Genomic DNA, 26,041 nt, shown 5'->3' on the forward strand with positions numbered 1-26,041 from the left:
ACACAATCAACAAAACAGAGAAAGAACAAATAACAGAATCAGGTATGCAACCAAAAGCCTACGACAATAAGAAATGAAAAACACCCAATTAAACAGAAAAGCAGAAATTCTGATAATTAAAAAAGAGATTAACAAAAATGAAAACAAAAAAATGAATTGATAAAGAAAACTAGCTGCGACAAAATTAGGTCATCTGATTTTTTTTAAAGAGAGGAAAACCAAAATTGTCCCAATCAAAAATGAAAAAGGTGAATTCATAACAACTGAAGAAGAAATAAAGTTAATTGTTAGAAACTATTTTACCTAACGATATACAAAAAAAAAACTCACAACTGATAGGAAATAGCTCCTTACTAAATATAAAATACCCAGATTAACATATGAAACAAATTATTTAAATAACTCAATAACAGAAAAAGAAATTTAGCAAGCATAAAAGAATTCCCAAGGGGGGAAAAACGCCAAGGCTAGATAGATTTACAAGTGAAACCTAACAAATATTCAAATAACAAATAACATCATTATTACATATTTTTTTGAAAAATAGGAAAAGAGAGCCTTCCAATCTCTTTCAGTGATATAAATATGGTCTTGATACCTAACCAGAGAGACAAAAAAGGAGATAAAAGAAGTTTCCATAAATCATTAAAAAAAACAAAACAAAACCAGAAAAGAGAAGATGAAATCAGAAAGACACAAAGAAAAGCAGGGCAGTACTGGAATTACCCTACTAAATTTGGAAAATAGAAAAGCTATATGTAGCATTTTATTAAGTGTTTACTGTGTATCAAGCACTGTGCTATTAGAAATTTTAGCTTTCATACACAGTCCTAATTTTTTCTGTTCCGTAGTATTCAGGCCAAAAACCCGCTAGGTCCTCAATTCCAAATGTTAGGTTGTTTATCATTGATGGTCTAGACCTGGCTTAATTTAATATAGCATCATTGATATTTGCAATTTCATTTTCCCTCTTTTCTGGAGTGTAATTTTTTTGGGGGGGGGGGGGAGTTGGGAGGTAGAGGAGAATAAATTTCTGTTTGTTCATTTGTAAAGGAAAATCCCCACCCAGCTGGGTCAAAAGTTCTACTTTTGCAACAAAGAAACAAGTACCATACCTATTTAATAAGCAGCTGCATAATAACGTCTGATCCACTACATTACAAATTTTACTTGACTTTGACGCCCTCACTGAAAGCAGAAAGGCAAATGACCTATAACTATCAGCTTAATCAAATGCATACTGGCTTTATCAAACTGAGAGAGAGGTCATTTTTGGCAATATCCAAGCTCCTTGAAAACAGAAGAAATGAAGGTGCTTCTACTATAGGGGTGGAAGCAAGACCCCCATTTCATCTGCTAGTGCTAACTGGGTAAAAATGACAAGTTCTGAAGATTCAGCACTATTCAGCTGCAGTGGCCAACATTCAGCTCTTCATGCAACAAGATGACACCATTTTCTACTTTGATCTAAAAGGACACCACCAAAAGAAAATGTCAAAGTAAAGCCAAGTAAAAGAGAGAGACTTTTTAAACTAAAACTCATTGAAGTGGAAAATCTTGTTAAAATCGGAACAAAGAATACAACTACCACCTAGCTGTCCCACTATACCTCTCTTCTGAATAACTATATTATGTACTTTAAACACTACAATTCATTTAAAACAATATCACTGGACATGTTCCTGTAATGAAAAACCATGTTGACCGATACTAAAAAGACAGAAAGGCACTAGAGAGCATTATAACAGTACAGCACAGTTTTCAAAATCCCTCCTTGGAAGCTTTAAATAGAAAATGAGTTTCTTTTAATTCTCCTATGAGAACTGTCACTTGCAGGAAGTGTTAAGAGTCTGGATTGGGATATGTGGAGAAGTGGAGCCAAGATGAGCTTGAGCTATCCCCCAAACCCCTCCAAATATCTGTAAGAAATGACTCTAAACAAATTCTAGAGCAGCAGAACCAACAAAAAGCGAGTGGATGGTCCATGGGAAAGGTCTGTTGTGCTGGGCTAGAAAAGGAGCACAGTACAAACATGGGCTTCACCAGCACAGACTTGGGCCTCAGAAAGACCAGAGCAGGAGTCAGGGTATTGAATAACTGGCAGCTGAGGCAGTTTCCGGACTTCTCAACCTACACATGCCAAGACAACTTAGAAGGTCAGTGGGAAAGGTTGGTTGGGATCTGGGTGAGAGAGAAGTGCAGACCAGCTCCAGCCCCAGGGCAGCCCTGGGGTGGTGGCAGCAGTGGTGGTGGTAGCTGCTGCTTCCAGAGCTCTCAGCCCACAGACGGTAAGGGAATTGAATAACTGATCAGAAGATTACAAGGATGTCTTTGCTGGCACTGAAGCAGGATTCTGTTGCTTTGCTCACACTTGCATCCGGGTGGCAGTCCTGGCTGACAGTTCTGGGGTTAGGAGCAGCACTACCATAGCAGAGCTTGTGGTGGCGGTAGAGAGGGAACCCTCCTCACAGTTCCAGGACAGAAAAAAAATGCTTGTGGTCACTCACTGACCAGAGCACAGAACAGGAGAGGAGTAAACACCTCTCCTTAGATCACACCACTTTGGAAGAACTGAAAACTTATAGGTTCCTAGAAGTATCTCTGAAAACAGCTGCACAAAACCCCTGAAGCTTGAGACATATACCCTCCACAATGGAACCAAAGAACTGCCTTAACAAAGAATTAAGAAGTCAAGTAATTGGCTAGGAAAACAAGCAAGCAGCAGAAAAAGACTCAGACTACAGAATCTTATTCTGATGACAAAGAAGATCAAAACATACACTCAGAAGAAGACAACAAATTTAAAGTTTTTACATTCAAAGCCTTCAAGAAAAATATAAAGGGGTCTCAGCTCAAAAAGGATTTGGAAAAGGAAGTTAGAGAAGTAGAGGAAAAATTGGGAAGAGAAATGAGAGTGATGCGAGAAAACCATGAAAAACAAGCCAATGACTTGCTAAAGGAGACCCAAAAAAATACAGAAGAAAATAACGCCATAAAAAATAGGCTAATGGCAAAAGAGGTCCAAAAAGGCAATGAGGAAAAGAATACCTTAAAAAGCAGAACTGGTCAAATAGAAAAGGAAGTCCAAAAGCTCACTGAAGAAAATTCCTTAAAAATTAGGATGGAGCAAATGGAAGCTAATGACTTTATGAGAAAATCAAGAAATTATAAAACAAAACCAAAAGAATGAAAAGATAGAAGACAATATGAAATATCTCACTGGAAAAACAACTGACCTGGGAAATAGATCCAGGAGAGATAATTTTAAAATTACTGGACTACTTGAAAGCCATGATAATTTCAAGAAATTATCAAGGAAAACTGCCCTAATATTCTAGAACCAGAAGGTAAAATTGAAATTGAAAGAATCCACTGATCACCTCCTGAAAGAGATCCCAAAAGGAAAACTCCCAAGAATATTGTAGCCAAATTCCAGAGTTCCCAGGTCAAGAAGAAAATATTCCAAGCAGCTAGAAATAATTCAACTATTGTGGAAATACAATCAGCATAATCCAAGATTTAGTGGCTTCTGCATTAAGGTATCAGAGAGCTTGGAATATGATATTCTGGAGGTCAAAGTAGCTAGGATTAAAACTAAGAATCACCTACCCAGTAAAACTGAGTATAATACTTCAGGGCAGGGGGAGAAATGGACATTCAATGAAATAGAGGATTTTAAAGCATTCTTGATGAAAATACCACAAATGAATAGAAAATCTGACTTTCAAATACAAGAATCAAGAGAAGCATGAAAAGATAAACAGGAAAGAGAAATTATAAGAGACTTATTAAAGTTGAACTATTTACATTCCTACATGGAAAGATGATATTTGTAACTCATGAGACCTTTCTCAGTATTAGGGTAGTTGGAGGGAATATGTATAGACAGAGGGTACAGGGTGAGCTGAATATGAAAGGATGATATCTAATAAATAACATTAAGGGGTGAGAGAGGAATGTACTGGGAGAAGGAGAAAAGGAGTGGTAGAATGGGGTTAACCATCTCATATAAAAGAGGAAAGAAAAAGCTTTTATAGAGGAGGGTCAGAGGGGGAAGGTGGGAAGGAATGAGTGAACCTCTCATCAGATTTGGCTTAAGCCAAATTAGGGAAGTGGTTTGCATGACTATACATGTATAACCTATATCTAATTGCTTGCCCTCTCAATGAGAGTGAGGGAGGGAGGGAGGAAGGGAGAGAATTTGGAACTCAAGATTTTTTTTAAAAGTGTCAAAAATTGTTTTTACATGTAACTGGGAAATAAGATACACAGGCAATGGGGTATAGAAATCTATCTTACCCTACAGAAAAATAGAAAGGGAAGGGCATAAGAGAAGGGACAGAGGTAAGGGGGGAATGATAAAAGGGAGAAAAGAAGGGGAAGGGGTAATCAGAATGCATGCTATCATAGGATGGGGGCAGGAGAGAGATGGGGAGAAAATTTAGAAGTGAATGTTGAAAACTAAAATAAATAGAAATGCGAAAAAAAATTTAATTTAATTTAAAAAAATTAGTCTGGATTGGTCCCCAGCTTCACCTCAACCCAAACAACTGCATCAAGTTCTTCATTAAAGCACCATGATGATCCCCTTGTGAAGACATCGTGAAGCAGGGTCCCCACAGTGTTCAAGCCAAAAGAAGAGTCACTTGAAACCATCAAGTTCCACATTAAGGTTGTTCTCCATAGCTCTAAATGTCACTCCCTGCTGTGCAGGAAGAAATCTGACACGGCTTTTTCTGCCCTTCTACTGTGGATGAGCAATAGCTCTAATGCTTGCTGAGTTACTACAGGGAGTTGGTCTGTACAGATTTTCACACTGTCCTTTGGTGAAAGATATAAACTTTGAGTTTCAAATCAATCCACATCTTATCTATAATATAAATATCCACATGTTCAGTCATCTCAGATAGGAACACCTGTTGTTCTATAAAATCAAAATGTTCCCAGAAAATACTCCCAAAGTTCCCTATTTTCTCTAGAACTTATTTTTAAATGGTGAGTACGGCACATTCCAAGCTGCATTACCTTTCTCCATCCCCAAAACATTATCATCTACATTTATGCTGCTTAGGATTTATATTTAGTCTGGGTGTTCTAGGGCCAAGAACAAGGTTCCTATTAGTTTACATCACCAGCAGCAATCTTGGTTAAACAGAGAGCTATTGGCAACTGGGTGAAGTTTATTTTCAAACAAATCCTGCACATTTGTTTTGGATCCCTCTCACCAAAATTCTATTACTTCCCTATCTGGCCTCCAAAGTGAAGGTAAGACTAAAGCCTTAGCAAGTAAAGGAAAAGGGCTATGGCTCTCACAACTTTTCATAGGAATAAAACCTAATCTTTAGGAGAAGAATCTAAGGTATTACAAGGATTTACAAAAGGTAAGGATCACTGCGAGAAACCAAAAAGGTCACTCAGACAAGGACACTGAGATTTAGCAGCTAGAAAGGACCTTTGAATGCACTGAATCTAATTCCCACATTTTAGGTCTAAGACCACACAACATTAGCAGCAAAGCACAAAACTCAACCTGGGTCTCCCAACTCCCCTCCCAGGGGTCATTTGCCATACCACATGGTCTCTCCACAAGGGCATAATTCACTGCATCCAAGATTACTGAAGCAGCAGCAGAATTACCATCAGTCAGAGAAGACACAGTGAGAATTACCACATTGGCAGGAAATTTGGACAGTGTCCCCAACTCTTTCCTCAAAATGGTAAGATTCTCCTTCAGACCAAAAACTACCAAACCCATAATCACAAGAAGAGGAAATTCTGACTCTTTTTCCTTGAGCATTTCTGATGCAGCACTAATCTGTAAAAAGAACTGTTATTCCTATTGTAATGCCATTTTTAATTGACATGATGAGTCCCCATTGCCCCTGCTCTCCCCCCACCCTGTTTTTTCAAAACTTCCACTGACATAAATCATTGAACAGAATCCTTAGGGCTGAAAGCTGGATTAATAAGACTCCCCAATAAATAATGTGCAGTGGCAAGCCACACTCCTCAAAAAAAGTGTAAGCTATGTGGAGTTTCAAGAGATCAGAGCTGAGAGATTTCAGTGTCTTTGCTCTTATTAACTATAAATATAGAACTTTTACTCAGGGAAGCAGTACAATACCGGGAAAAGGGAAAAGGGACTTAGCTCAAATCCCACCTCTGATCTGCACTTCTTGTATGACTCTGAGACAAGTCATTTCATCTCCCTCAGTGTCAGTTTCCTCATCGGTATGATTAGGAGGCTGGACATCTTAGATGGGCATTCTTCCGGCTAGATCTATAATCCCTAGATAGCCCCTAGTATTCAGAGAATGGAGAAAGCGTAGGGAATAGGGTTGCCCCCAAAAAGTCTGTTCTCACGCTAGTACTACCTTACATTACCTTTTATCTCCAAAGAGTTTAGATTAAAAAAAAATTTCTTGGGATGTGTGGTGGGAATGGGGGGATGGGCTGGGGGTAAGGGAAGGTGTCATTTTTTCAAAAAGACCTACACTTTATAAATGTGTATGGCAGATCACTCTAATCTTCTTCTTCCCCTCAGGAGATCGTGCCAAGGGTGGAGCAGAGGGGCAGCAGGAGCTGTGTATGAAAAGACCCCCAACAGAAACACTGCGATTCAAGAAGGGGGAACTTGTGAGAAGGGAAGCTGGAGAAGAGCCGACAAGTTCATTTGGGTGAGAGAAATAAAGAGCGGCTAGCTGGGAATGAGTTTAAAGGCTGGGAAGCATCAGAGGAAAGGGATTTTGTTTTTCAAGAGGCCAATTTATATTTGTAAGAACTTCAATGTCCACATTTGTTAAAGGGATCTAATTACTTCACAGAGTCATCGTGAGGAAAGTGAATATTAAAACACTATATTATCAGGAGTTATTGTCATAAATTCAACTCAAATATTGATGAGAATAAACAAAAAACCAGACCATCCTCTTTTTTATGTCAGAGTGAAAAAACATTAGAAATACTCAAAGTTGTTATGTGGTATGGCTCTCTGGTAGCAGCAGAGGGGAGCCACTAAAATCCACTTCATACACACTAAAAACCACCTTACATACAGGAGCACTATTTCTTTTTTCTCCAATTTAAAAATAAACTTTTATTGACGATTTTTGGGTTTTGGTTATTCTTTCTTAGAGTTTAGTTTCCAGGACCCATGGCCATAACGATCTCTAGATCCCAAATGTTAGATAGTATTTCCCAGGCTCATGACTTGTAAACACCACTGCACTTGTGCATCATATTATCATGTTAAATAAGATAAAACATCTGAGTTCAGCTGGTAAATATCCACTGTGACTGCGCAGTGAGATATAGGGATGAGGTAACGTAAAACCTGTGAGCTTATTGTCGGCAATATGCCTTCTTTGTCTGTTGCCCAATAAATCGGGTGGGCACTGGTCAGTAAGTGGGGATTTGGGATGTGGGTAAGGCATAGAAGAATGCATGTACCTGCCTCAACCAGCCCTGCTGAGGCTTGAGGGGATTTAGGGGAACACACAAGCTAGAATGCTGTGCCTGTCTTGATTGACCCCATCGAGACATGGGGGTAGCTGCCCCCACTTCTTGCCGGCCCCTGAAAGAAGGATGACTAGGGAATGCTGTAGGCACTGGTGCTCCCATTATCGGCAAACTCCCGTTGAGAAGATTAGACTAGAATAAACTAAGCTTATTTAACCCCTTATTATGACTCCGTTCCTGTCTTCCTGTCTGCCCGGACCAAGAGTTAGCCTGTGCTAGAACACCGGATAGCAGCCCTCCTGCGTGTCTGACGCCTGCAGCAGTCAGTGTCATCTGTGTGTTTACCTGTGAAACAGCTCATAATCCTCATTTGCCTGAACTGAAAACTTGAATAGGTAAGTAAAGAAAAGCCCCATTGGAAGGAAATCCAAGGGGCATATTAGTCACAAGCAGTAACACTATTATCATGATGATAATATTAACAACTGGAATTTATGTGGGATACACAGTAAGAAGTATTCAAAGGGCTTCCAAGATATGATCACAGGCATAACATGCATCCTATGAGGTAGGTCCCAAATATACGATGATTCCATTTTATATGGAGAAACAGACTAAGGAAGGGTAAGAGACTTGTGCCCCTAGGCACAGAGATACTCTATGTCAGAGGCAAACCCAACATTCTATCCATTACGCTATGCTTGCTGACTCTCTGTCCCTCCATTACTTTCACCGAATAGAACAGAAGGCACTTAACACCTTGGCTGTATTTTGAATTTATGAAACAGGTCAGACCTGAGGAAAGGGTGGAGAGAATTAAATCTGACTGATCAAATAAGGACCAAGGGTCCATCCATAATTTATAACGTTGGAAACTACGGTCAGCATAACCCTAGAACGAAGCAACTATCATCCAGGTGAAGAAGCAAGATCGGACTCCATGCCTCCTGTCAAGAGTAAGTTCTGAATTCACTAAAGCCGACAGGTTTGGCATAAAAAATGCATTTCCCAAATTCTTTGTTAGGGCAAGGATATATGGGAAGACGATAAGTTAATTAAAAGGCAATTCTGGTTTCTTGGATCTGTTTACGTCCATCATAAACAACCACCATATGTAACATCTTAACCATATGTGCAAAAATAGCTCTGAAGTTGAGTAACAAATCGTGGCAGGGAAACCCCAACAATAAAAACCCTCATAGTTTGTCCCATTCTGGAAATATTCCATCTCACACCTGGAAGGCCATATACTCTCACAGCAGTACAGTGCAAATGGTGGTCAAGTCAACGTACCTCATCTTTTCCCAGGGCTTTGAGGTGCTCTAGGATCTGTGTGATCACGGTCTCACAAAGCTTGTTGTTTTCAGCCAGAAATTTTGAGTCTCCCCCATACAGGCTGTCGTTGGAATCAACTAAGTGGACAAACAATGAAACATGAGAAATCTATCCCGAGAAAACTTTTATCTTTTTCCAAGGGAAAGGGAGTCAGGAGAAAAAACAGCATCGACAGATGATGGGGAAATTTGGAAAACAAAATGGAAATGTCCTAACCAAGTTCCTGTTGGGCCTGGGAACTCGGTTACTAAAAAGAAAACATATTATCATCAGAGAGCCTGAGCCGGAGACCCTGCAGTGCTGTACTTTCCCTCCCACTGGCTACTAATGGAACCCATGTTACAAAAAGTGAATCTGCTCAGTAGCTTTTGAAGAAGAATAAAAAAAATCCATTTCATTAGCTATGTTCAAAGTACACATTCCCCATCACCTTAGAGCACTTTATAAACCACAGTCACACCTGAAACGAGAGAGATCAAGGGAATGCTAGCATGGAAGCTGGAGTACCTCTGTGGTCCTCCACTCAGCACAGGGGCCTAAAATAATCCAATGTATGCAAACATCTCAACATTATTTAAAGGCTAAGAAAAAAAAAGTCTTAAGCAGCATCCGCCTCAATTTCTCTCCTATACTTGAAAGTTTACTTTGGCCTGTCTGACAACATTTCATCATACCATCAACGTAATCGACCAGCTTCGGGCACGGGCCAGCGTGAACCCGGACCCAGGCTGAGCCCAGTGAGTGTACCCTGGAGACTGAGAGCTCTGTCATTCATCTGCCTCCCTCTACAAGACCATGGCACCTATGTATCTCCCTAAGCCACTCACACCACATAGGAGCCAATTATTCCCCCATTTCCACTTCCATTCTCTTATTCTCATCCTTCGAAATCCTACACCCCATCCATGTCCCACTCCAACACTGCCCTCCCCTTCTACTGTGCCCTAAGGAATTCCCATTCCATAATGAATAAGCTTCCTTCCATCCTGGTCCTCTTTCTCTCAGACACTTCCATTAACTAAACCTGACAGAGATCCAGCTTCCTTTGATGATGCTGCATCCTTGGCCACCCTATCCAGCACTGGCTGTCTCTTCTCTTATACCCCTGACATACAGGCCCTGGAGGAAAGTCGGATGATTCCTTGCTCCTGTCACTCCCAGAACCTCCCTTTTCCTCTATCACTTAGCAACCTTTCCTCCTTTGAAGTCCATGTAAATTTCCTACCCAATCTAAATTAGGATAGTTGTCCTATACTAACCTCCAGTCTTCCTCCTTCCTCAAGGGCCTCAGCAGCTTCCCCTCCTCCCCAACTCTTGCTCTGATACTAGGGTACTTTACCATCCCCAAAGATGCTTCCGCACCCTCCCTAGCCTCTCATTTCCTAAGCCTCCTTAAAATCTTCACTTCAACCACACCCACACCCCCCCACACCCACCCACCCCCACCCTCACCCACACACCCACACCCCCCCACACACCCACCCACCCACATACCCCCCATACACACACACACACACAAGCTCTCAACATTACCTACAAATATTCTACTCCCTTAAGAAACTCTGAAATTCCCCTTTCTGACCACAGCTCTGTATTACTCCACCTCTCCCTAGACTTTGCTTTTCCTGAACCTACTCTCTGCTCTCATTGAGACTTCAAATCCTGCCAATCCTCAATACCTTCTCAGATCATTATTACTCTTAGTCCTACTTCACTTTCTTCTCTCTCCTATCTTAAGCTAATCATCAAGTGCTTTAATCCCATAGTCCTTTGCTTTTAAATCCCTAAGCCTGTTTAAACCTCTATCAGCATTCAGACTCTGGGTTACTCACACCATCCACCTCCACTGTCCATACTGAGAGAGCTGATGAGTGTAGCGCCATGACCTCTCACCATTATGCCAACTGAGTACATTACAAATTCATGTTATCCACCTGAGCCCCACTTCAGCGAGGCAATACTTTCTTCCTACCTCTCTCTCACTCCTTAGAGAAGCTATCCTAATTCTTCTTTTTCCTCCTCAAGCCTCCTACACATCACCCTCTTCTACCCATCTCAACCAATAAACTTGCCTCTTATTTTACTGAGAAAATTGAATCCATTCGCATGAGTTTCCTTTTCTCCCATTCTCACCTCCAGACCCTTCAACATCATCTCTCTCTCTCCTCCTTCCCACCATTCTCTAAGCGGTGGCCCTCCTCACTAATGCCAAGCCCTCTACATATAGATTTGATCCCGCTCTCTTCAGTCTAATACAGCAGACTGAACTGGCTCCTTCCCTGCCTTCAAACATGCCTATCTTTCAAACAAACGAAAACAAAACCCAGTTTTAAAAAGCTTTTTCTTGCCACTCCAGCCCATCCTAAATACTGCTGCCAGAATAATTTCCCTTAACCCCAGAACTGACTACGCACCTTCCCCTTATTCTGTCAATTCCTGTGGCTTTCTATTGCCTCTAAGAGCAAATGAAAACCATTTTGTTTAGCTTTTAAAGTCCTCTAAGATCTGATCCCAAATTGTCCTTCCAGCCCTGCTGGACTTTATTCCACCTCCTATGTATCTCCAAGTCCCCTATGTAAATGAGGAAGAGGGAGAAGACCTAAGTTCATCAGAGCAGTGTTTCCCAGAGAATACTAGGACACCAGTGTGGGACTTGGAGTCTGAAAAACTGGGATCAGGGCCTAACTCTGATACTTTTTTTTTCCTCTAAGCTCCATATCCTTCACCAATAGATGAAGGTTTCTTCTAACTCTAGGGAGGTCTTTATAATAATAATAATGATATGTGAGTACATTCCAATAAACTGACCAGGAGGCCCAGTTCAGAGGAGCCAACGGCAGTGAGAACATGCGTATGGCCAAGTCATTTAACATCTCTGACCCTCAATTTCTTCATCTATAAAACAGAGATGTTCTTGTCTAACCTCCTTCACAGAGCTGCTTCGAGGAACGTAAAAGTCCAAATAAATATGCAGCATTACGAAAGGCAGACCTGGCCTCAAAGCCAGGAGGACCTGGGTTCAAATCATGCTTCTGTGTGACTAAGCGATGTACTGAACTTCTCAGTCCTCGAGGCTACAATCTAAGACTATAAACTGTACTGGTAGAAGGAGTTCCCTCTCCTAGAAGTCCCCTGTACTAATAAAATGACAGGTTCAATCCTTATACTTATTAACATAAGCTGAAACGGTCCGCTGCTGAAGCCCGCACAACTTCCTTCTTCCTTCCCCATGGCCGGCTTTTTCTCTACTCTACCACTCTGGAGCATGGCTATAGGCGGGCTCAGAATTGTGGAATCCCAGAGTCAGAAGAGAGCACGATAACAGGAACTGCCTTTCTATCGCAGCCGTTACAGGGGGACATTCAGCTGCTGCTCCAACACTTGCAATGACAGGGAGCTTACTACCACATAAAACAAGCCTATGTGACTTCAGGGCAGCTCTAATTGTCAAGAAATCTTTCCTTATACTGAGTCAAAATCTGACTCCCAATGTTCCCTCAATCTCTCGTCTTTGGGGCCAACAGACTCAAACGTTAAAAGCCTTTTATGATTTATAAACCCTCTATAGTGCAAGCATTTTTAGCTGCATTTAATGGTAAAGAAACTGAGGCTTGTCCACGGTAGCTCAGCTGGTGTTACATCTATGACCTGAGTCCAAGTCTCTCAACTCCAGGTAATGTACTTCTCCTCCTCCACCACACTACTTAAAATCAGAAAAGTCTAATTCTTCTTCCACACGACAGTCCTTCAATCATGCGAAGAAGGTAATAATGCCTCTCCCAAGTCTTCTCTCCTTCACCCTAAATGTCCCTGGATAGAAAGAATCTCCCATGACGCCATGCCGTCCCTTAAGGAGCCTGAGGAACCTATGTCTTCTATCTTCATTATTCTTGTCAAATATAGCTTTTCAAAAGGCTGCCATCCACTTCTATCAAGCCCAGTCTTCTCCCATCCCACCCCATAGAACAACCAAAATTTATTTACAGGTGTCATTAAGAATGAAAAAGGCTGGGAAACCATGAGAGAAAATAATTTAAAGCCCAGAAATAAAACACAATCCCTGCACTCGAGGGGCAAAGGGGATGGTTTCATCTTTATGCTTTCACATTTGTTTATTCTCATTTTTTTAAACGATCATTTCTAGACACTTCAAAAAAGGGTCTTTCTTTATACTGTTCAATACAGTTATTAAAACTTTTACACACAGAGTTCTTTACAAATGATATAACATTAAAGCCAAAAGGATACAAAAAAGTCTGAGAAATTTGTGCCATGTTAGTTATACACAGACATACAAAGGATAAGCACAAGTGGCCTGTTTTAATTTTATCATTTCCCTGAGTTACCCCAAACAGAACTAATCACCCAAAGTGTCTCCTATGTAAACCACTGTAGTCTCAGAGTATAAATTTTCAGAAGGACAACCAATCACTTCAGCTGCATAATAGCATTCTGCTCTTTCATCTTGAAGCCACGGATTTTATTTAACCTTTCCCTAGCACAGCAGATCTTTGCTGCCACAATTTATGTAACATACGAACCTGACATTTTAAAGCTCAAAAATTTCCCTTGGCAAAAGCCAGTTATTATGTTCTTTTGTGCTGTCGTCACAACAGAAAAGAAAAAAGAAAGCCTCTCAAGAAAGTTACAGATAATGTCGTCAAAATCACAGCACTAGAGAATGCTAGTAGATGCTTAGCAGTCCACTGTATGAGTATAAATATATAGATGTAGATATAGGGGTGTGTGTGTGTGTGTGTACGTATGTATGCATACATATTTAGAAAATGGGTTGGGAAACTCAAGGCTATTTTAATAATGCTAGAGACAATTTTGGACCTCTCCCAATGAATCTTGAAATAAAGCTAGTAAGGTAATTAGCTGTAAACAGAACAATCATTTAAGCCCTTTCTTGGGAAGATTTAATCAGTATCAAGACTACGACTGCCACAGCATGAAGTCAGCAAACTGGCACTCATCCAACTCATGCAGTCTTTTGCTCCTCCTTGGGAGCTTCCCAGCTACAAGACTGTCAAGGCCCAATTCCTCATCCAATTCAAACACAGCTGTGTTAAGAAAGAAGTTTCTCTAATTTTAAGCGTCTAAAACACTGGACTCTTTCCCTATCAAGTCTACCCTGAAAACCTGACACTGCAATGTACTTTAAAAGTTCTAAGACTTCACTTGAATCTGTTTGAAAAGAAAGAATCCAATCACCTACATTTTGTTTTGTTCTTTGTTATATCTAATGCTCAAAAGTCTGCTTCAGCTACATTTTCCAAATCTTATCTCAATTCTATCATTAGTCTTTATTAATCAGTACCAGTAAGTTGTGTTTACCACCATTACTCAGCACTTCTACCACAATGCTGCTAGTTACTTAAGCAAGTTTCTCTTATTGAGAATTTCCAAGCCTGGGAACACCTTCATAAACCACTATGCTCATAGATAGCTTACGCAATGTTCTGGTCATCCACAACCACAAAGCACTAGCATTGGTAGCATTTATAGAAAAAAAGGCAGTTTCTCAGGAGGTGTTTAAATAGAGGAAAGACCTTAGCCTATAAAGGTTATGTCAAAACATGAGTTCAAAAGCTATCTACTATAAATATTTTCATTTATGACTTTAATGAGATTCACTAAGGTAGGTGGGTAATGCATGCACTCTGGGATATTTACCAGTGAAAAGGAAAAACACATTGGTACCTTTGTCTACATGGTAGAGATATGTTTCTTGGCTCATTGCAGAGAGGAGATGTAAAACGTTGGTGTAGATACGAATTTTGTCATCACTATTGTCTTCCCAAGTGTAGTCCTGGATCACATTTAGTAATCCTCGAACAAGAAACAGGACTCCTTGTTCTGGATGATCCTAAGAGGCAACCACAGTTACATATAAACACACGACTTGGGGAAAATATTCAACAGCTTAGTTATAGCAACAGTAACGAAATGAAATTTCAAATTGCTTTACTTAAAAAAAAAATCACACTAGTAAGTCAAGTTAAATAATAGAGTCAGAGGTCAAATTACTTAGCACTTTTAATCCCCCATTTACAATGTTTTCTATTCTGTTTGAGTAGACAAGCTTTCTAAGTCTGAGAAGCAAAAAGAAAAGTAGCAGCTATCAATTGAATGGCTAAAATCCCAAGATTACATACACATTTTGTGTGTACATAAAATTTTTTTTAAAACCCACTAATTTCTACAAACCACAAAAAAATGAATATTCTTGAAATATTCTATGAAATCCCTGAAACCACCTACAATGAGTAAGTCTCCAAGTCATAGCTGTTATCACTAAAGGCAGATTTAATACTGCATTTCTTTTACATTAAGAGAACTTTCAAAACATAAAACGACAAACTAAAAACAAATGCTTCCTTTAGGTGATTGTTTGAGTTTGCTCAGGGAAGTAAGACTCTTCCTTCTTTGGCCCAACATCAAATGAAGGAAGAGAAGCTGAAGGGAAAGAGGAATGCAGTAAGAGCTGACTAACCATAGTTAACTAAACATTGAATATTCTATAGATACCAAAGTTTAAAATCCCATGTCAGAGAATCTGGCCAGGTATAGAGTACAGAGAGTCGAGGACGAGGCGAAGAAGGGAAACTAGAGCAATCTGTTCTTCCTTAACCTTCAGGGGTGTTTTTTTTTTTTGTTTTTTTTTTTTAATGCAATTTATTTATTTAACATATTTGGTTTTCAGCATTGATTTTCACAACAGTTTGGATTACAAATTTTCTCCCCATTTCTGCCCTCCCCCCCCACTCCAAGATGGCGTATATTCTGGTTGCCCTGTTCCCCAGTCAGCCCTCCCCTCTATCACCCCCCTCCCCTCTCATCCCCTTTTCCCTTCCTTTCTTGTAGGGCAAGATAAATTTCTACGCCCCATTGCCTGTGTATCTTATTTTTTAGTTGCATACAAAAACTTTTTTTGTTTTTGAACATCTGATTTTAAAACTTTGAGTTCCAAATTCCCTTCCCTCTTCCCTTCCCACCCACCCTCCCTAAGAAGTCGGGCACTTCAACCTAGGCCACACATGTATTATTATGTATAACCCTTCCACAATACTCATGTTGTGAAAGGCTAACTACATTTTGCTCCTTCCCAACCCATCCCGCTGTATTGAATTTTCTTCCTTGACCCTGTCCCCTTTCCAAAGTGTTTGTTTTGATTACCTCCACCCCCATCTGCCCTCCCCTCCATCATCCCCCTGCCTTTTATTTTTTTTTTTTTATCTTCCTCCCTCTTCTTTCCTGTGGGGTAAGATACCCAACTGAGTATGTATGGTATTCCCCCTCAGGCCAAATCTGATGAGAGCAAGGTTCACTCATTCCCCCCTCACCTGCCCACTCCCCTCCTCTCCTAGAACTGCTTCCTCTTGCCACCTTTATGGGAGATAATCCACCCCATTCTATCTCTCCCTATCTCCCTCTCTCAGTAAGTTACTCTCTCATCCCTTAATTTCATTTTATTTCTTTTAGCTATCTTCCCTTCATCCTCAACTCACCCTGTGTCTGCTCTCTCTCTTTTACATATATATATATACACATACATACACATACATACATATACACATAGATACATGCATACATACACATTCACTTATATATATGCATATATATATGTTTATGTATATATGCATATTCCCTTCAACTACCCTAATACTGAGGTCTCATGAATCATACTCATCATCTTTCCATGTAGGAATGTAAACAAAACAGTTCAACTTTAGTAAGTCCCTTGCAATTTCCGTTTCTTGATTACCTTTTCATGCTTCTCTTGATTCTTGTGTTTGAAAGTCAAATTTTCTATTCAGTTCTGGTCTTTTCACTGAGAAAGCTTGAAAGTCCTCCATTTTATTGAAAGTCCATATTTTGCCTTGGAACATGATACTTAGTTTTGCTGGGTAGGTGATTCTAGGTTTTAATCCTAGCTCCATTGACCTCCGGAATATCGCATTCCAAGCCCTTCGATCTCTTAATGTAGAAGCTGCCAGATCTTGGGTTATTCTGATTGGGTTTCCACAATATTCAAATTGTTTCTTTCTGGCTGCTTGCAGTATTTTCTCCTTGATCTGGGAGCTCTGGAATTTGGCAACAATATTCCTAGGAGATTTCTTTTTGGGATCTATTTGCGGAGGCGATCGATGGATTCTTTCAATTTCTATTTTGCCCTGTGGCTCTAGAATATCAGGGCAGTTCTCCTTGATAATTTCCTGAAAGATGGTATCTAGGCTCTTTTTTTGATCATGGCTTTCAGGTAGTCCAATAATTTTTAAATTATCTCTCCTGGATCTATTTTCCAGGTCAGTGGTTTTTCCAAGGAGATATTTCACATTGTCTTCCATTTTTTCATTCCTCTGGTTCTGTTTTATAATATCCTGATTTCTCATAAAGTCACTAGCTTCCACTTGCTCCAATCTAATTTTTAAAGTAGTATTTTCTTCAGTGGTCTTTTGGACCTCCTTTTCCATTTGGCTAATTCTGCCTTTCAAGGAATTCTTCTCCTCATTGGCTTTTTGGAGCTCTTTTGCCATTTGAGTTAGTCTATTTTGTAAGGTGTTGTTTTCTTCAGTGTATTTTTCAGTATTTTTTGGGGTCTCCTTTAGCAAGTCATTGACTTGTTTTTCATGGTTTTCTCGCATCCTTCTTATTTCTCTTCCCAATTTTTCCTCTACTTCTCTAACTTGCTTTTCCAAATCCTTTTTGAGTTCTTCTATGGTCTGGGGCCAGTTCATGTTTTTCTTGGAGGCTTTGGTTGTAGGCTCTATGACTTTGCTGTCTTCTTTAGGCTGTATGTTTTGGTCTGCTTTGTCACCAAAGAAAGAATCCAAAGTCTGAGACTGAATCTGGGCGCGTTTTCGCGTCCTGGCCATATTCCCAACCAACTAACTTGACCCTTGAGTTTTTCAGTGGGGTATGACTGCTTGTAGATTACAGAGTTCTATGTTCTACGTTTGGGGGGGAGGTGCCAGCTCTGTCAGAGCCGCACTCCTCCTTCCCCAAGGACCCCCAGTCCAGACTGGGCTCAGATCTTTGGCAGGCTGTGCACCCCTGCTGTGATCCGCCACTTAATTCCTCCCACCAGGTGGGCCTGGAGCCGGAAGTAACAACAGCTGTAGCTGCCCCACCTCCGCTGCCCCCGGGGCTGGAAGCCAAACCGCAAACTCCTTCCACTCCCGCAGCTTTTCCCACTAACCTTCTCCGCAGTCTTTGGTGTTTGTGGGTCGAGGGGTCTGGTAACTGCTCACGTATTCAGGGCGCTAGGGCCCCCTCCGCCCGGCTTCTGGACTGGATCGTCCACGCCGCTCAGGCTGGGCTCTGCTCCACTCCGTTCCCAGCTCCCAGCTCCCAGCTCCCAGCTCCCAGCTCCGTGTGGAATAGAGCTCACCCAGAGACTATCCGGGCTGTCCTGGGCTGGAGCCCTGCTTCCCTCTGCTGTTCTGTGGGTTCTGCCATTCTAGAATTGGTTCAGAGCCATTTTTATAGGTTTTTGGAGGGACTCGGGTACGGAGCTCACTCTAGTCCGTGCTTACCAGCCCCCATCTTGGCTCCGCCCCCCTTCAGGGGTGTTTTTAATATCAGTGGAAATGTCTGTGTAATATTTTCAGTCCTCTGGATAAAGCCATTAAAGTCTAGAAGTTATTGCTACACTTTGTGAGGGTGGGTAAAAAAGGGTCAGAAAGGAGAGAACATTATCTTTAAACATTATCTTTAAAAAGTCTGAACTCAACAACAGTTTGGCAACTCACTACCCCGATTTTGTTGACAATTGCTTCAAACTTTTGTTCCACTGAATAATGAAAACTAAATTTTATTTAAAGAACTGCCTTGAAAACAGATAACAGACTGATACTTTAATTCTAAGAGTTATAATTTCCAAAGAAAACAGTTCAGTACGTTACCACAGAGAGTCAATATTGTATATAACTTTGTAGTAAGCAAACTCTGAATCACAAGACGAGCAGCATGGGTACTTTTAAGCTGCTGTGTAAGAATCAAATTCTTCATTGGGCATTCATGCATCAATGAATATAAAATTTTAAAATAAAATGAATTTGATGATTCAATGCAAAAAACAAGTCACAAAAATTCATAAAACCATCAGTCTGTGATAGAAAAAATCATGGCTAAATTCAGAGAAAGGTGACTTTACAAGTAGGCAGGATAAGACAGAGAGAAAGATCATGGTATGATTAGAGAAACTCCTGAAACTGAACTCCCTGGCTAATCTCTCCTACAAGAGGTCTCTTAAAAGACCTACATTTGGCCACTAAAGATTCATTCTTTCAACCTCTAGTCTTCAAGAGCCCTCTATTTAAAAAGTAGTGAAGAGGAAGTAAGGGGACAACCTTCCACATCACAGTTTTACCCAGTGTTGGCCCTACCCTCAGCACCAGAATTTGAGAATATATTCACCCTTTCGAGGTTTCTCTCAGAGTGCCAAAGAGCTACACAGTTCCAAGGATTTAGAATTAAAAGGCACCTGGGATTACCTCCACAGGTGGGGAACCACATGTGGCCCTCTAGGTCCCCAAGTGTAGCCCTTTAACTGAATCCAAACTTCACAGAACAAATCCCCTTAATAAAAGGATTTGTTCTATAAAACTTGGACTCAGTCAAAAGGCTGCACCCAAGGACCAAAAAGGCCACATGTGGCCTCGAAGCCGCAGGTTCCCTACCCCTGATCCTACGCCAACCTTTTCATTTTATCAATGAGAAAATGAAGGCCCAGAGAGGTTTTGTGACTTGCCTGAGGCAACAAGGGAAGTTGTTATGGTAGATATTTATCTGACCCACTGTCTTAGCAATGAGCCACTACTGGGATTAATTTTCCTACATGTTCTATCATCTAATCAATGAAATAAGCAGAACGAACTTAGTATTGGTTATCTAAGAGTCCATTTAGATGCTGAATAAAATAGTCACTAATTCTGTCTGCTTTAAAACCTTCAATGGAGAAAGGGGCATGGATGTCCCATAAGAATATTTAACACTGAAATTTTAAGTAAGGGTGAAAACATGTTGTTAGACTCTTCACCTAGTCAGAAAGAACCTCCATCTAGTTTTAAATAAATGAAAATGACTGAGGCTTATCAAACCCATTCTCAAAGGCTGCAATATGAAAGGCAACAAACCCAAAACAGTGAAAAACCGATTTATAGCAAATGTGACTCACTTTTGTCTTCCTGTCGCAATTCTTTTACACCCATCTTTTAAAATGAAGCAAAGAACCTAGCACCCCACTTCTGTTTGTACAACTGGCCAAAAGGTACTCACATTGCTTCCAGAAATACTAGTTTTTCCCTGCCCCTGGCCATTTCTAGATAAACTTCTCTAGTTAGTAAAGGACACTGCAAAGTTCTCAAAGGAGGGCACTGAGTTACTGGAGAACCACAGGGTAGTTAAGGATAGAGTTTAAGTATAAGAGGTTGAATTTCCCACCATTGTTTCCTTCTCCCTTAGCCAATTAACTCACCATAAGAAAAACTCTACATGCATTTAAATTATTTAATCAAGAAATAACAACTTCAAGGAACATCCTGCCTCATACTTAGGGCTGATTTTTCCTCCCATTTCACAAATAGATAATCAAGCTAAGAGGAGAGAATAAAAGTGGCTATATTTTATAGTGTCTACAATAACTTTAAATGAAATTTCTCTTTCTATCTCTTGTTGTTGGGCTTTGTTAGTAATATATAGGAATGCTGACGATTTATGTGGGTGTATTTTATACCCTGCAACTTTGCTAAAGTTGTTTATTATTTCAAGTAGTTTTTTACTTGATTCCCTAGGACTCCCTAAGTAAATCATCATATCATCTGAAAAAAGTGATAATTCAGTTTCTTCTTTGCATATTCTAATTCCTTCAATTTCTTTTTCTTCTCTTATTGCTACAGTTAACATTTCTAGTACCAAATTTAATAATATGGGTGATAATGGACATCCTTGTTTCACCCCTGATCTTATTGGCAATGCATCTAGCTTATCCCCACTACAAATAATGCTTGTTGATGGTTTTAGGTAGATGCTATTTCTAATTTTAAGGAAGGCTCCATTTATTCCTATTCTTTCTAGTGTTTTTAATAGCAATGGGTGTTGTATTTTGTCAAAGGCTTTTTCTGCATCTATTGAGATGATCATATGGTTTCTGCTAGTTTTGGTGTTGATATGATCAATTATGCTGACAGTTTTCCTGATACTGAACCAGCCTTGCATTCCTGGAATAAATCTTACCTAGTCGTAGTGTATTGTTCTCGTGATAAGTTGCTGAAATCTTTTTACTAATATTTGATTTAAAATTTTTGCGTCAATATTCATTAGGGAAATTGGTCTATAATTTTCTTTCTCTGTTTTGACTCTTCCTGGTTTGGGTATTACTACCATATTTGTGTCATAAAAAGAATTTAGGGGGCAGCTAGGTGGCGCAGTGAGTAGAGCACCGGCCCTGGAGTCAGGAGGACCTGAGTTCAAATCCAGCCTCAGACACTTGACACATGTACTAGCTGTGTGACCTTGGGCAGGTCACTTAACCCCAATTGCCCTGTCAAAAAAACAAAAACAAAACAACAACAACAAAAAAAGAATTTGGTAGGACTCCTTCTTCACCATTAGTCTATAAAGTATAGGAATTAATTGTTCTTTAAATGTTTTATAGAATTCACATGTAAAACCATCTGGCCCTGGAGATTTTTTCTTAGGGAGTTCACTGATGGCTTGCTCAATTTCTTTTTCTGACATGGGATTATTTAGGTATTTTACTTCCTCTTCTGTTAACCTGGGCAATTTATATTTTTGTAAATATTCATCTATTTCCCTATGGTTGTCAAATTTATGGGCATACAATGAGGCAAAATAATTCCTAATTATTGTTTTAATTTCATCTTCATTGGAGGTGAAGTCACCCTTTTCATTTTTGATACTGGTAATTTGGTTTTCTTCTTTTTTTAGTCAAATTGACCAAAGGTTTATCAATTTTATTAGTTTTTTCATAAAACTAGCTCCTGGTTTTATTTATTAATTTAATAAGTTTCTTGATTTCAATTTTATTAATCTCTCCTTTGGTTTTCAGTATTTCTGATTTGGTATCTAATTGGGGATTTTCAGTTTGTTCTTTTTCTAGCTTTTTCAGTTGCATGCCCACTTCATTGATCTCCTTTTTAGCTATTTTATTCATGTAAGCATTTAGAGATATAAAACTTCCCCTAAGAACTGCTTTTGCTGCATCCCATAAGTTTTGGTATGTTGTCTCATTATTGTCATTCTCTTGAATGAGGTTATTAATTGTTTCTCTGATTTGTTCTTTGGCCCACTCATTCTTTAGAATTAGATTATTTAGTCTCCAATTTTTACTTTATTTTTCCATGGTTCTTTATTACAAATAATTTTTCTTGCATCATGATATGAAAAGGATGCTTTGACTACTTCTGCCTTTCTGCACTGGATTGTGAGGTTTTTATGCTCTAGTACATGGTCAATTTTTGAGTATGTGCCATGTACAGCTGAAAAAAAAGTATATTCCTTTTTATCCCCATTCACTTTTCTCCAGAGGTCTATCATATCTGCCTTTTCTAAAATTCTATTCACCTCCTTAACTTCTTTCTTGTTTATTTTGAAATTAGATTAGATTTATCAAGTTCAGAGATGGGGAGGTTGATGTCCCCCATTATTACAGTTTTGCTGTCTATTTCTTCCTGTAACTCCCTTAACCTCTGCTCTAAGAATCTGCATGCTACACCACTTGGTGCATATATGTTAAATAATGATATTGCTTCATTGTTTATGGTGCCTTTTAGCAGGATATAGTGTGCTTCCTTATCTCTTTTAATTAGATGTATCTTTGCTTTTGCTTTATCTGAGATTAGGATTGCTTCCCCTGCTTTTTTTACTTTAGCTGAAGCACAATATATTCTACTCCAGCCTTTTACCTTTATGCTGTGTGTAACCCCCTGTTTCAAATGTGTTTCTTGTAAACATCATATTGTACAATTATGGGTTTTGGGGAGTCTACCTGCCAAGAGAAACCCAGGGCCTATATGAACATAATTACAAAACACTTTTCACACAAATAAAGTGAGATCTAAATAAATGGAAAAACTTCAATTGCTCATGGTTAGGCAGAGCTAATATAATAAAAATGACAATTTTACCTAAATTAATTTATTTATTCAGCGCCATACCAATTGAACTACCAAAAAATTATTTTACAGAGCTGGATAAAATAATAGTAAAATTCATCTGGAAGAATAAAAGGTCTAGAATATCTAGGAAATTAATGAAAAGAAATGCTAGGGAAGGTGGCCTAGCCATACCAGATATTAAATTGTACTATAAAGCAGCAGTCATCAAAACCCCTTGGTACTGGCTAAGAAACAGAGTGGTAGATCAATGGGATAGGTTAGGTACACAAAATGCAGTAGTCAACGACTACAGCAATCTACTCTTTGATAAACCCAAAGAATCTAGCTTCTGGGCTAATAATTCACTATTTCGCAAAAACTGCTGGGAAAATTGGAAAAGGGTAGGGCAGAAACTGGGCATAGACCAATATCTTACACCATATACCAAAATAAAGTCAAAATGGGTTCATGATTTAGGAATAAAGGCTGACATTATAAGCAATCTGGGAGAGCGAGGAATAGTTTACCTATCAGATTTATGGGAAAGGGAAGAATTCATGACCCAACAAGAGATAGAGAGCATTACAAAATGCAAAATGGATAATTTTGATTATGTTAAATTGAAACGTTTTTGTATAAAAAAATAAATAAAAGTATCACCTCCCAGAAAGCCACCTCATATAATAACAAAAAATGTTAAAGAAAAATAAATAAAGATTAGGAGGGAAGCAGAACATTGGGAGAAAACCTTTACAACTAGTGGCTCTGATAAAGGCCTCATCTCTAAAATATACAGGGAACTGAGCCAAATTTATAGGCATACAAGTCATTCCCCAGTTGAGAAATGGTCAAAGGATATGAACAGGCAGTTTTCAGAGGAAGAAATTAAAGCTATCTATAGGCATATGAAAAAATGCTCAAAATCACTACTGATTAGAGAAATGCAAATCAAGACAACTCTTAGGTACCACATCTCTCCTGTTGGACTGGCTAACATGATAAAACAAGAAAAGGATAAATGCTGGAGAGGATGTGGGAAAACTGGAACATTGTTACATTGCTGGTGGAGTTGTGAACTGATCCAGCCATTCTGGAGAGCAATTGGGAACTATGCCCAAAGGGCTATTTGACCCAGCAATGCCACTTCTAGGTCTGCATCCCAGAGATCACACAAGTAGAAAAAGGACCCGTGTACACAAAAATATTTATAGCGGCTCTTTTTGTAGTAGCAAAGAATTGGAAATCAAGGGGATGCCCATCAATTGGGGAATGGCTGGACAAGCTGTGGTATATGAATGCAATGGCATACTATTGTGCTATAAGAAATGGGGAAGACACAGACTTTCATAATAACCTGGAAAAACCTACATGATAAAACGCTGAGCGAGTGGAGCAGAACCAGGAGAACATTGTACACAACCACAGACACTTTGCTTCTGTTATAATTAACCTTTATAGACTTTGCTCTTCTCAGCAATATGAGTCTCAAAGACAACTCCAAGGATTCATGATAGAGAGAGAACTACATCCAGAGAAAGAACTGTGGGGTCTGAATGAAGATTGAGGCAAACTATTTGTTCTCCTTTTTTGGGGGCTTTTTTTTTTCCTCTTTTGTCTTTTTTTTTTTTGGTTTTGTTTCTTCTTTCTCTTGATTCATTCTATTGGTCATAATTCTTCTTTACTACTTGACTACTGTGTAAATAAGTTTAATGCAAAGTTATATGTAGAAGACACATCAGATTCCATGCCATCTGGTGGAGGAAGAGGAGAGGTGGAGGAAGATAATCGGGAACTCAAAATCATGCAGAACTGAGTGTTGTAAACTAAAAATAAAAAAATCTTAATTTAAGAAAAAAAAAGAAAAAAAGTGGCTTTGTCACTAATACACAAAGAACCAAAAACAAAACCTTGGAAAAGCCAAAAAAGTTTGAAGGGAGATACACATACTACATCAATAAAAAGTAAAGTTATTTGAAATTACAAAATCTGACCATTAGAAGATTCAAGGTCTGATTTCCTGACATACTTAGGGCAAGAAGAAAAAGGCTGCTACTTATGCTCATGTCACAGTTACATACCGGCACTATTAATAAAGTAGAAAATAAATTGCAGAGGAACTCCAGAAGGAATGATTCAGACGGCCGCATCTTTCCATCTATGTTAATCATCTTTGGAACTTCAGGAACAAGGCTTACTGCTGCTCTGAAAAAAGCATCAGCTGCAATAACAAAGAAGAACGGCCATGTTAGCATTCTGCAAACGATGAAATGCACCGTATTCACCAAATGGTTTGTGAGAAACACATGAATTCAAGCAAAAAACAAACAATGCAATGCTAGGTCCAACAGAAACCCCAGGCTCCACAGAGGTGCATGTATTAGAGTAAGCTTCTTGGAGCACCAAGGTGACTTTATTGAACATACTGTACATTCAATGAGGGGTCACCGCAGTTCTTCGAATATTCAAATTTGCTTTGGAAGCTTCCTATTTCACTAAAGTGTTTTTCTAAGCAATCATTCAGGATACACAGGAAACAGACAGTGTGGAACGAAAGGCAAAGCAACCTAACACCTGATTTTGGATCCTGGCTCTGCTACTTACATATGAGGAGTTTGGACTTGATTTCTAAGGTTCCATACATCTCTAAAACTATGTTTTTATCTCTTGTAGAACTCAAGACAAGTTAAAATCTTCCTAGAAGAATGTTCTGGGATGAGTTTACGTTTTTGTTGATGTGATGAACGTCTAGCGCAGAATCCCCATCTACCAACGATGGTCTCTGTAGCATATTAGTCTCTAAAGAGTAGTCTGGGGCACCAAGAAGTTACGTGACTTGCTCATGGTCACACAGCCAAGTTTCCCTGAGCCCTGACTCCAAGGCCAACTCTCCCATCTGCTAGCCGCATGACCCTTCAGAATTCAGGAGGAAGATAATGAGTGTGGGCATATTTTAGAAAGAGCTCCTCTCCCTTCTACAATTCCCAAAGCACAGGCTCTGAGAATGGCTCCAACAACAAAATAACCAAAACATGGACCCAACAACTGACATTTTAGAATATGTCACAAGATCAAAGGCTTTCATGGTCCAAGGACAATTCCATTGAGAAATGACTTCCAATGAT

The 26,041-nt window shown here is 39.5% G+C and overlaps 1 protein-coding gene across 1 annotated transcript in view; it reads right to left on the reverse strand.

The window, feature by feature from the left end:
- Window positions 1-26,041, reverse strand: part of VPS35L (VPS35 endosomal protein sorting factor like) — a 122,017-nt gene that overhangs the window by 14,606 nt on the left and 81,370 nt on the right. Inside the window, exons 27-29 of the mRNA XM_036741682.1 lie at window positions 24,998-25,137; window positions 14,500-14,665; window positions 8,752-8,870 (exon numbers count right to left, since the gene is read on the reverse strand). Coding sequence (XP_036597577.1) covers window positions 8,752-8,870; window positions 14,500-14,665; window positions 24,998-25,137 — 425 coding nt within the window. The remainder of the gene's footprint in view (window positions 1-8,751; window positions 8,871-14,499; window positions 14,666-24,997; window positions 25,138-26,041) is intronic.

The sequence above is a fragment of the Trichosurus vulpecula genome, chromosome 1 (assembly GCF_011100635.1).
Source record: "Trichosurus vulpecula isolate mTriVul1 chromosome 1, mTriVul1.pri, whole genome shotgun sequence".
In the NCBI taxonomy this organism is placed as follows: domain Eukaryota; kingdom Metazoa; phylum Chordata; class Mammalia; order Diprotodontia; family Phalangeridae; genus Trichosurus; species Trichosurus vulpecula.